The 12318-nt window shown below is 38.7% G+C and overlaps 1 protein-coding gene across 2 annotated transcripts in view; it reads right to left on the bottom strand.

The window, feature by feature from the left end:
* bach2b (BTB and CNC homology 1, basic leucine zipper transcription factor 2b) overlaps positions 1-12318 on the bottom strand; it is a 330691-nt gene that overhangs the window by 208188 nt on the left and 110185 nt on the right. For both annotated transcript variants that reach the window (XM_059981402.1, XM_059981401.1), the window contains exon 2: positions 8005-8113. In XM_059981402.1, the coding sequence (XP_059837385.1) occupies positions 8005-8040 (36 nt within the window). In that variant the 5' untranslated portion in view covers positions 8041-8113. The remainder of the gene's footprint in view (positions 1-8004; positions 8114-12318) is intronic.

The following is a 12318-nucleotide window of genomic DNA, read 5'->3' as shown; positions in this document are numbered from 1 at the left end:
CAGAATCTGTGGAGTGAAAAAGTTAATTAAATTGAGTCCTAATGAAGGGTTTCATCCCTGAACATCGACTATTTAGTTCACTGCATACTGTGCCTTGAAAATGTATTCAGCCCCCACAACTATATACACATTTTACTGTCTCATTTTTTTTATGTAAAATGTATTTAAGTAGGATTTTTGAGCTAATCTACAAAACATTGTTGATCAAAAGAAGAATGGTACTTGTAAGTGTTGCCAACAGCTACTGAGTGAGCTGTAGAAATCCGTGCTACAACTGGAAATGAAGTTCATGGCTCCACCATCTCTAAGGCCTTGCACAAAAAAGGTATTTATGCAAGAGTGGCAAGTAAGAAGCCCTGGCTAAAGAAAGCATATCTTTGCCTGTGAAGACTTTGCAAAGTGCTGCTTTGAAGATACGATAAAGATGTAGAAGACGATCTTGATAAGTGATATGTGTGTGTAAATCTAATACTGTGCATCAGACAGGTAACATCATCCCTACTGTGAAGTATGGTGGTGGCAGCATCATGCTATGGGGATGCTTTCAGCAGCAGGGACTGAAAATTGGGTAAGAATGATGGGAAGATGAATGCTGGTTAAAAACCTGCTAGCCTCTGCCAGAAAACCTGAGCAGTTTTGCAAGGAAGAATGGGAAAATTTTGCTCTATTAAATTGTGCAAAGATAATGGACTTATCCAAAAAAACTACTAGCTGCAATAGCTACAAGAAGTGCAGTTTTTAGCTTCTTAAGAATTTTCCCTTATTTGGGCTCTACTGTGAAAATGGAGCATCTGATTCACAAATAAAAATTCTCAATTTCATTTATTAAAATCCTTGGTTGTAATACTTATGTGAACAAAGCATTGGAGGCTGAATACTTTTCAAGGCACTGTAGGTACTGTCTGTTCTGCTGAGTTCCTCCAGCATTTTGTATATGTTGCTCAAATTAATGAATATTTCTGGTTGATCACCTTGGATCTGAACTGTCTAATGCAGATACAAAATTAGAAAGGCAAGTAATTTGATATTGTTGAATTGAATGTTAAGTCCTGAGATCTGTATAATTGTCAAGTTGGAAGATGAGAGGCTGCTTCGTGACCTTAGGTTGGCTCGTTGGAACAGAGTAGGAGGGAAAAGGCAGGGAGATTATAGTGGGAGTGGGATGCAGAATTAAAGGGACAGAGAACTGCTAGCTCAAGTCATCTTTACAGACCAAGTGTAAGTGTTCTGCAAAGTAGTCGTCGGATCGATGTTTGGTATCTCCTGTCTAGAGGAGACGTCACCATGAGCACCAAATGCAATGCATACAATTGTTAGAAGCCTCAGTGTGAATTTGCTTCACCCAAGAGATAAATGTTCTTTCCACACAGTTATCATTTTAGTAAGAAGAACAGAACAACTTTATTTATGATATGCGGTCACCTTAAACTGTAAACATAATCTATAATTACACTATAATCAAATTGCAGATTCCCTAACTTCCAATAGTTCCCTCCCCCCATCACCTATCAGTCTGTACTCCTTCCCCTCCTCCTACCTACTTATTCTGGCTTTTGTCCCCTTCCTTTCCAGTCCTGATGAAGGGTCTTGACCCAAAGTGTCTTGACTGTTTATTCATCTCTATATATGCTGCCTGACAAGCTTGAGTTCTTTCTGAACTTTGTGTGTGCCCCTCAAAATTTCCAGCATCTATAGAATCTTGTGTTCAGATTACACCTACGGGCTTTACAATGAAGATGGTCATTGCTTCTCAGTCATGTGAACTAGACAAACCACTTTTCCACTTTTTAAAGCTTGGTTACAAATGGGGGCTAAAAGGTTATAAATCTAAAAGCTCCTAAACAGGTATTTGATTCTGTTTCCTTCTTTATTTTCAGTGCTTACTGTGAAGGAAATAACTGGAATGGATTCTGAAAAAATATTAAAACTATCAGCTCCAACTAACAACCTTAAACACAAAACAGCAAATGAATTTTTGAGTTTTGCCACTTCAAGTTATGCAGGCAAATATAGTGGTCAATTAGCCTAAGGCAAAAGCCTCACGGACACTGACGATTTTCCAAATAATCTATCACAGTCCTTCTTCTCCAGCTTTTTACCTTTGCCACACACCTGGCTTCACCTATCATCTTGCAGCTAGCCTCTTTCTCCTCCGTCCATCTTTTTATTCTGACGTCTTCTCCCTTCTATTTCAGTCCCGAAGAAGGGTCTCGGCCTAAAATGTCAACTGTTTATACACTTCAGTAGATGCAGCCTGATAGAACCATAGAACATTACAGCACAGAAACGGGCCTTTTGGCCCTTCTTGGCTGTGCCGAATCTGCTGAGTTTCACCAGCATTTTGTCTGTGTTGCCTTAGACTAATATATTGTTTTAAGTCTGGCACCAATAATAATTTAGCACTCTATCACTACTAGAGTTAAGAAGCAATATAGCACAGAAACAAGCCATTCGGCCCATCTAGTCCATGCCAAACAGTTACTCTGCCTAGTCCCATTGCCCTGCACCCAGAACATAACTATTCATACCCCACCCAGCCATGTATCTATCTACATTTCTCTTAAATGCTGAAACTGAATCCACATCCACTATTTCTTCTAGCAACTTGTTCCGCACTCTCAGAAGATCCCTCTCATGCTCCCCTTAAATATTTCACCTTTCAACCTTCTCCTATGACACCTAGTTCTAGTCTCATCCAACCTCAATAGAAAAAGCCCACTTGCATTTACTCTATCTATGCCCTTATTACTTTGTAGACCTCTACCATCCCCTCAATCTGTTCAACCTTTCCCTGTTAAACTGAAGTGTCTCCATAGATTGTGTGTTCTGCTATGAATTTGAACCTACAACAATCTGAGAGGCAAAAATTTTGGCAAATCGTGCAAACTGATATATAACTATAAAAAAAGTTGCTAATCAATAGCACCTTTTTAATACAGAAACTCAAACGATTCTGCAAATGCTGGAAATTTTGAGCAACACACCCAAAAATGCTGGAGGAACTCAGCAGTTCAGACATCATCTATGGAAAGAAATCAACAGTCAACTTTTTGGTCTGAGACCCTTCATCAGGGCAGTTAATAGATGCTGCCAGACCTGCTGAGCTCCTCCAGCATCTTTTATGCATTCTGCTTTTAATGCAGCAGCCATGAGGAATTTTATACAGTAATGCATTCAATTAGATTAAATTTATAACTGTGTATAACTACAAAATTTACTGAAGATGTGAAATCCCTTCATCATATCACTTTGCACTGGTCAATTACGAAAGAATGAAATATATAAGGAGTCTGAACAATGTAGTGTGAAGCTCCTGAATATTCTTAGCAATCACTCATGGATTTACATTTCATTACTCCAGCTACGTAATTGAGGATCCTAAACTTTAATTGCATCACTGTATTGTCTAGACTGTCAAGTCCCTTTCTGAGTCATCTTATATGAATTCTTTTCTCTTCGTGTCGCTGTATCACATAATCTTCAGCACATTAATTCATTCATAACAATCATCATCAATCTCTTTTCTACCAATTTTCCTCAGTTGCTCCTAGCTAGAAAATTGTCTATCATGTCCTACGAAACACTATTCTCCTGCCAATCGTTGAGATGCTGCCCTGAATCTCCGACCACGTACTTACCCAGACCTGCTCAGATTCTGTCTTTTCCAGCCCTTGACATTTCCCACGCTTGGCCTCAGCTATCACCTTCCCCTAAGTTTTTATTCATGCATCTTCCCCCTTTTCAGACTCAGCCCAAAACGTCAACTGTTTATTAATTTTGTAGATGCTGCCTGACCTGCTGAGTTCCTTCAGCATTTTGTGTGTGTTACATTATTTAGATCAGTTACCTTGAAATAAAATTTTCTTCCCTACGTTCTGGTTGACCTTCCTTAACATGAAATTAATCATGTTGACTTTGTTATTACAGCAACTGAAATGCACTCTTCTTTGGGTGTGATAAGAGATACCTGTCTTTGGCCTGTTTACTAGGTCATTTCATCTATTCTATTCCATTTACTGCTTTGCTTCATTACATTCCAGGAGTGCATCAACTGTGAACCTTTTAACTCTATCACTTGCCCTCTCAAGGCTTCATTATGCCTGTACACTAATAAAATAAATCCAATTTGAAATCAAATGAACCATTATTGAGCATATCACAGCTTGCATTCGTTTGTTCATTTTGCTAACTTATTATCAAGCAATTGGGAAGCTTCCTGTCAACCATGGACAGAAGAGTTCCAAATGTTAGTTAACTTAACTTGTGTCAGGTGAGGAAGGGTGGTCACTTTCTGAACTTACCATTCTCAATAAAAAAAAATCTCTCCCTGTAGAGTAGCTAATCAACACAGAAGACAAAAACTAGGAATCAGCACAGGTTTAAAGTTCAAAAATCATCCTGTGTCTCTGCATCTCAAGTAACTGGGAATCCTATCATCAGCTAGATAATCTCCTAAACTAGTTCCGAGCATTGTTTAATAATAGTAAATTTCAAGGGTATTAATCATAAAAACAAAATAGAAATGCTGTGTAAAGTGACTAAAAAACATTAAACTAATTTTTTTTATTTTATTCATTTAGATATAGCACAGTAACAGAGCCTTCTGGTCCTATGAGCCCAATCACAAGCATGTGACCAATTAGCCTACTAACCCGTACATCTTTGGAATATGGGAGGAAGCTGAAGCACCCTGAGGGCACAGGGAGAACATACAAACTCTTTATAGACAGTGGTACAACTAGACCTAGGTCTCTGGCACTGTAATAACATTACACTAACCGCTACACGGCCGTGTTGTCTTAATGTTTACCACCTGTAGACAAACAGATGATTCTGATAACTACCTTCACCTTTCTCCACCAACACGTGTTTGATTCATCAGCTTTGTCTGTGAAACATGTCTGATAATACACAAACTCAGCAACCTGCAAAATCCATCATGTTCTGCACAACAACGGGCTTAAGGTCACCTGCAAAGCATTCATAATAACATTTCTATCTTATGTCCTCTGATCCCTGTCTTTTAGTCACTTTCAGACACAGTACTAACCTCTACATTCACGAGTTGTTCATTCATAAACTGGCTAATGCACAAAATCCATTTAGCCCATCTTTATCAGCTTTTATCAAATGCATCACTCTTGAAGAAAATAGACAATAGACAATAGGTGCAGAAGTAGACCATTCGGCCCATCGAGCCTGCACCGCCATTTTGAGATCATGGCTAATCATCTACTACCAATACCCGGTTCCTGCCTTGTCCCCATATCCCTTGATTCCCCTATCCATCAGATATCTATCTAGCTCCTTCTTGAAAGATAATTCCTTATCCTTCTTTGTTCAAATTTCTTACAACCTGTCTCATTATCAGTCTTTGTAACTCAAGTGTAACTTTTCCACTACTATGAGTGAAGGAACTTCTAAGCCCAACACAACTCCAAATATTTAATCCCACAGTTTTAAAAGATCTCTTTTGAGTGCACCTTCAATCACCACCCTTAAATACTCTCAACAAACAGGAAAGGACTTTTGATATACGGCCATTTCCCAAAATTTAAGCTGTGGAGTATGCCTGCTGAACTTGTGCAAGGTTAGACTTGGCAGTAGTTCAATAACCTAATTCTTTTCTATGGAAGGGAATAACTATGAAGGAAAAAAACAAGTTTAATGAAATTCATACTACTTTTAATTCATTATATGTATTTAATAATTTTAATTATTCCACATGAAAGATTAGTTAGGAAGTTTCAATCGTTAGGTATTAATATTGAAGTAGTAAAATAGATTCAACAGTAGCTGGATGGGAGATGCCAAAGAGTAGTGGTGGATAACTGTCATATTGGAGGCCGGTGACTAGTGGTGTGCCTCAGGGATCTGTACTGGGTCCAATGTTGTTTGTCATATACATTAATGATCTGGATGATGGGGTGGTAAATTGGATTAGTAAGTATGCAGATAATACTAAGATAGGTGGCGTTGTAGATAATGAAGTAGGTTTTCAAAGCTTGTAGAGAGATTTCGGCCAGTTAAAAGAGTGGGCTGAAAGATAGCAGATGGTTTAATGCTGATAAGTGTGAGGTGCTACATTTTGGTAGGAATAATCCAAATAGGACATGCATGGTAAATGGTAGGGCATTGAGGAATGCAGTAGAACAGAGTGATCTATGAATAGTGATGCATAGTTCCTTGAAGGTGGTATCTCATGTGGCTAGGGTGGTGAAGAAAGCTTTTGGTATGCTGGCCTTCATAAGTCTTTAAGAAGAGGAGTTGAGATGTAATGTTAAAATTGTACAAGGCATTGGTAAGGCCAAATTTGGAGTATTGCATATAGTTCTGGTCACCAAATTAAAGGAAAGATGTCAACAACATAGGGAGAAAACAGAGGAGATTTACTAGAATGTTACCTGGGTTTCACCATGTAAGTTACAGAGAAAGGTTGAACAAGTTAGGTCTTTATTCTTTGAAGCATAGAAGGTTGAGGGGGGACTTGATAGAGGTATATAAAATTATGAGGGGGATAGATAGAGTTGACGTAGATAGGCTTTTTCCATTGAGAGAAGGGGAGATTCAAACAAGAGGACATGTTAAGAGGGGGCAAAAGTTTAGGGGTAACACGAGGGGGAACCTCTTTACTCAGAGAGTGGTAGCTGTGTGGAACAAGCTTCCAGTAGAAGTGGTAGAGACAGGTTCGATATTGTCATTTAAATTGGATAGATATATGGACAGGAAAGGAATGGAAGGTTATGGGCTGAATGCAGGTTGGTGGGACTAGGTGAGAGTAAGCCTTTGGCACGGACTAGAAGGACCGAGATGGCCTGTTTCCGTGCCGTAATTGTTATATGGTTATATGGTTTAATTTAATTAATGAAATAATTCATTAGTTATTAAAGTGTAGCAGTTAGCACAATGCTTTACACCACCAACTAAAAGGTCACGGTTCAATTCCCATCACTATTTGTAAGGACACTCTTCCTGTGACTACATGGGTTTCCTCTGGGTGCTCTGGTTTCCTCCCAGATTCCAAAGATGTATGGATTAGAGTTAGTGAGCATTGGGTGCTTTTTGTCGCAGAAGCATGGTGACAATAGTGGGCTGCCCTTAGCCGAATCCTTACTACTTTGATTTGATGGAAATGACACATTTCACTGTATATTTCAATATACATGTGACAAATAAGGCAATCTTATTTCCCATAGTTTTATGTAGATTAATCCTTTCACATTTTAATCTGTTTTATTAAGTATTTGAATATAAACACGGGAGTTTTGGCAGCTGGAAAAGCAGGGGGTGGGTTTTAAATGATAGACAAAGCATCAGTGAGTGGAGCTTGTTCAGGATCCACCAGTTGTTGGTGTTTATCACCAGAAGACCCACTGCTGCACAAGGCTTTTCCGATCATGCTGGAGCCAGCCTCTATCAGCAAGATGTTGTTCAAAGATCTGCTTCAAGTAAGTGCAATTCAGTCAGTAGGGGAACACCAAATGGTGTGCTGTTGCCAAAAAAATCTGGGACAAATTTTTTTTCCCAAACACAAATACTATAAATCTAAAACAAAAACAGAAAATGCTTGATGTATTCAGCTGGCCAGGAAATAACTATTGAAGGAGAAACAGGTATCGTTTTGCATCTAGTCTGTTTCAAATTCTGGGCCAAAATGTTCTATATAAAATCAGTACACAGGATATGGATGAGAGCATGAGAACTACATCTCCAGCTAGTGGCTGAAACAGATTATTTTTGATGAAACTTTTCATTCATTTACTATATTGATTTCAATCAGTTCAATTGCTTTCCATTGTTGCTAATGTTTTAAATGCCTCTCATTCCCATGTTCAGCACCAGAAAGGATACTTCGTAAAAATTCCCTTTTGAATTGATATAAACATACAAATACTCCCTCAGAAATAAGGTTTCTTTTATCCCCACAAAACATGCAAGTTTTTTTGTTACAGATAGTCCAACAGAGCATTAAATGTATACAATAGTTATAGAGAAATTACCTACCCCAAGGGTTGAATAGTCACTACATTCTGAGTGCATATTTAACAGTCCATCACCCCACCTCCACTGGGCTTTCAGTCCAGCATAAAGTTGACTCCGCTCCAAACTTATCCTGTGAAAGAAAGTTCAGAATTAAAAACAAATATGGAACATTCCCCATTATATTAACACTTCCCATAATCCCAATGATTCGGTACTTCAATGATCAGCACTTTGAATCAATCAATGCCTTTCAAATATGACAAGACTTTTCTCTTCCCCAGTTCAATTGAGAGCAATAATTTCTATTCAAGCTCAAAAATGGGAAATGAAATCGTAACTCAGAAACAGAGACGACATCGGCTGAATAATAAGAAAAAACTGAGTAGAAATAAGTTATTATCAACATGGCACTAATCATATCCAAAGAAACTGAATTCTGGATGTGTAACATGATATATGAATTTCTATATTGCATATATTAGGTCGACTGGTCATTTAGTAGTATCAGCACTGGACTTTGACACAGATGATCCAAATCTGGCCAGGTCCCAACTTGGGCAGCAGCAGTATCAGTACAGAAGAAAGGCTTGGTAATCTGCTTCTGTATCTATCCATGAAAACCCTATGGACAACTACACTATCCATAGGGTTATCATGAGTCAATGACAACTGGACAGAGTTCAATATATTGCTACAACGAAAACCAAATTTTTACCCCACTGAACATTTCTATAATCACTGCTTCCCTGATTATTACCACCAGGTTCTGATTTCTATTGTTTAGGGGTCTCTTTAGCCAGGGAGTGGTGAATCTGCAGAATTCATTGCCACAGGTGGCTGTGAAGGCCAAGTCATCGGGTATATTTAAGGCAGAGGTTGATAGATTCTTGACTGGTCAGGGCATGAAGGAACACAAGGAAAAGGCAAGATATTTGAACTGAGAGGGGATATAGTATCATCCATGATGAAATTGAGAAGCAAACTCAATGGGCCAAATGGCCAAATTCTGCTCTTACAGTCTGATGGTCTTAATATGAGCTGAGCTTACACTACTCATTCATCCTATACTGAATCCATTTGACAAGATAACTGAGGGTGCAAATAAATCCAAAACAAAAATGAAACCTTTGCCAGTATTATAATACAAGAGAGCCTACTTAATCTGTACATTTTATACAGGGCATTCTAAAATGTTTTTATACTTTACTAAGGTCTATGACTGTTTTAAATATTCTGAATGTTTGACAATTCTGGCTAAAGTAGCTAGCCCTTTGTGGGTAGGGCAAGATCTTGTTTTCTATCCCACTGGTGAAAGAGCCAGCAAAAAAACAATACTTCAAACAATGCAATGTCAGGCCGCACAGAATGCAGTACATCCACTTCTGGAATGCTCTATGTCCTTAAAGGGATCATTATGTCAGCACCTTGACTGAAACTATGATAACAAGTATGCATTTTGTATGCAAAGGACCCTAGCACTTTGCTAGTGTTTGAGAAGATATGGCTGAAGGCAAGCCTAACAAAAAGTGCACATTGAAAATAGTCCTTTCAAAGATGTATTTTAAAACATGCAAAAAAAATCTTCCTTTAACTCTTACTCAGGATCTTGTTTATCCAAGGAATGCTTTAAACTCTTTAGTCCTGTGGTACACAAGACATCCACTTTACAAGTATGAATCTGCTGCATTCCTTTGCCTTACTACTGCTAAGTAGATTTTTTACACTGCCCACACTGCATGAGTATGTTTTTTTTTCTGTACAAGATCTCACATGACTCAACAGATCACTTGAATAGATCAAGTCAGGTTCGGTGGCTTCCCAGGAAGGAAGAGAAGAGAAGAATTACTTTGTGAATAAAAACCTGAAGCAAAGCCTTCTCTGTTGGCTCAAATTACCCACTTGTCAAGTCTGATGGATTTGGCTAAAAATAAAAGGAAACGGCTGAGAAAAGCAGATGAATGAGCTTAGCAGTTCTTTAAATAGGCTGTGCCACTGCTTGAAGTCAAAAGCAAGTGATTTCCAAATACAACCCCTCGTGCTGTACTTGTAAATGACATAGAGGTTGCAACCACAAGAGTGCAGCTGTGAAGGGGTGAAGAAGCTGTGTTCCCAAGTACAACACCTTAATGCTGCTTGTTGTATGAAATAAATGTTAATTATCTTAATTTGATGAAAAAACTGAAAAATATGCAATAAAAATTAAACATGATATTCTGGAGTGCAGAGAAACAACTCAATATTTGACACCAACCAAATGATATATATGTGATACAAGAGTAACAATCACAAATCAGTTAACTCCTTTTATTCATTGAAATTTCCTGATTCAATACTGTTTAGTGTCAGCCTTCAGTACGTGAGTGTAAAGGAGAATGAAATAATTGTTACACCAGATCCAATGTAGCACATAAAAAACACAATGAACAAAAAGAACACAATAAAAACACAACAGATATAAATACATATGATTAGCTTATATACATCGACTGATTGTTGGCTGATGGAAGCATTTGCTGAAGATTTGGCATTTCCAGAAGCCATGATAGTGTTTCAGAATGCCATCTGGTTCCTATGTGCAATCGTATCTCAACTTCCCACAGAAAGAATTAAATGCTGGCATCATTATTCCAACTGCAATACTCGCCCTACTTTGCCTAATCCGAGACTTCAAGCATTCCTTGTGTTAATTACTCAGACCGGCATGGCACTTTTCTTAAGAGAGTATGTGGAATACAAAGAAAAAAACTGCAACAGGAACGTGGTAAATGGGTGCTGGGTGATACAGAGCTCATGTACCTGATATATAAATAGTCATTCTAGCAATAGCAAAACACAACCACTCCTTTTAAACTGAGTGAGTATGAGGTGATCAAAGACACTGGCCAGAACTTGCTGGTCCCCACTGACACCACTGGCCAGCAGCAGTGAAACTAAGTAAATCCCAACACTGTGAGGTGTGAAAGTGCAGGAAATTAAACTAGCCAGGATTGAATAGCAGAGCAGACTTGATGGGCTGAATGGCATACTTCTGTTCCTATGCTTTATGGATACGAGATCTTTGTTTCATATATTGAGCACTTGGAAATGTTTATAGCTATTAGATTTTTAAATTAAAAGATATTTCTTAATATTTGACTTCTATTTTAGATGTTAGAGACATTCAAAATCTTTTGAGATCAAGTACATATTTCCCCCATTGGAAATAGGGAAAGAGGCTGTTATGACATTTCAGGGGGCATGCCTCCTCACTGCGCAGCTGAAGCACTGTCATAAACACAAGATTCAGCAGATGCCAGAAATCCAGAGCAACAGACACAGAATGCTGGAGGAACTCAGTGGGTCGGGCAACATTTATGAAGAAGTATAAACAATCGATGTTTCATGGAAAGGAAAGCCGGAGTGATAAAAGAATAAGAATCTGGGTTAGGGGAAAGAGTACAAGCTGGCAGGTGAAGCCAGGTGAGGTGGAAGGTAGGTGGGTGGGGGAAAGGAGGATGAAGTGAGAAGCCAGGAGGTGATGGGTGGAAAAGGTAAAGTACTCAAGAAGAAGGAAACTGATAAGAGACGAAAGTAGACTATGGAAGAAAGGGAAGGGTGAGGCACACCAGAGCAGGGTGATGGGCAGGTTGTGAGAAGGGGTAAGAGAGGAGCCAGATGGGGATTAGAAAAAGAGAGAAGGGGGAAGGGAGAAAATTAGTGGAAATTATAAAAATTGATGTTCATGCCATCAGCTTAGGGCGACTCAGATGCAATATGAGTCACGCTCATCCTGCCTGAGAGTGGCATGTCAATGAGGCACTATCATGGTACACTACAGGTGCTGGACTCCAGGACTTGGAGAACCAGTAAGACACATTCTTCATTTATAATAGTGACATTTAGTCCACCTCAGAGGATCAGGCCAACATGATCTCAGCCATTATAGCAATACTTTCTATTTTGCAAGGAGAAAGTTGGGAAGGAAATGCTCTTATTATGACATGCAATAACTCTGTGACCACATTCTTTTTGAAAGCTTAATTTGCCTCCTCTCCTTTTCAGTCAGTCCCTTGGGATCGAGAATAATTTGCTTTCACTCCAGTTCTGATGGTTGTGAGGTGATTAATGAGATCAATGTGGGATTCACTGATTGTGTACAAGAGGGTCAGGAGATACTTGAAAGGTAAGGAGGACAGTAGTATAGGGGTTCAAAGATGAAAGTAAGTTTACTATTGAAGTACATATATGTCACCATATACAACCCTGAGATTTGTTTTCTTTCGTGTATTCTCAGTAAATTCAAGAATCATAATAAAATCAATGAAAGACCAATGTGCAAAAAACATCAAACTGCAA

Source organism: Hypanus sabinus, chromosome 10, assembly GCF_030144855.1.
Source record: "Hypanus sabinus isolate sHypSab1 chromosome 10, sHypSab1.hap1, whole genome shotgun sequence".
NCBI lineage: Eukaryota > Metazoa > Chordata > Chondrichthyes > Myliobatiformes > Dasyatidae > Hypanus > Hypanus sabinus.
The sequence above is the reverse complement of the archived record's forward strand: the minus strand, read 5'-3'. Positions and strand labels throughout refer to the sequence as shown.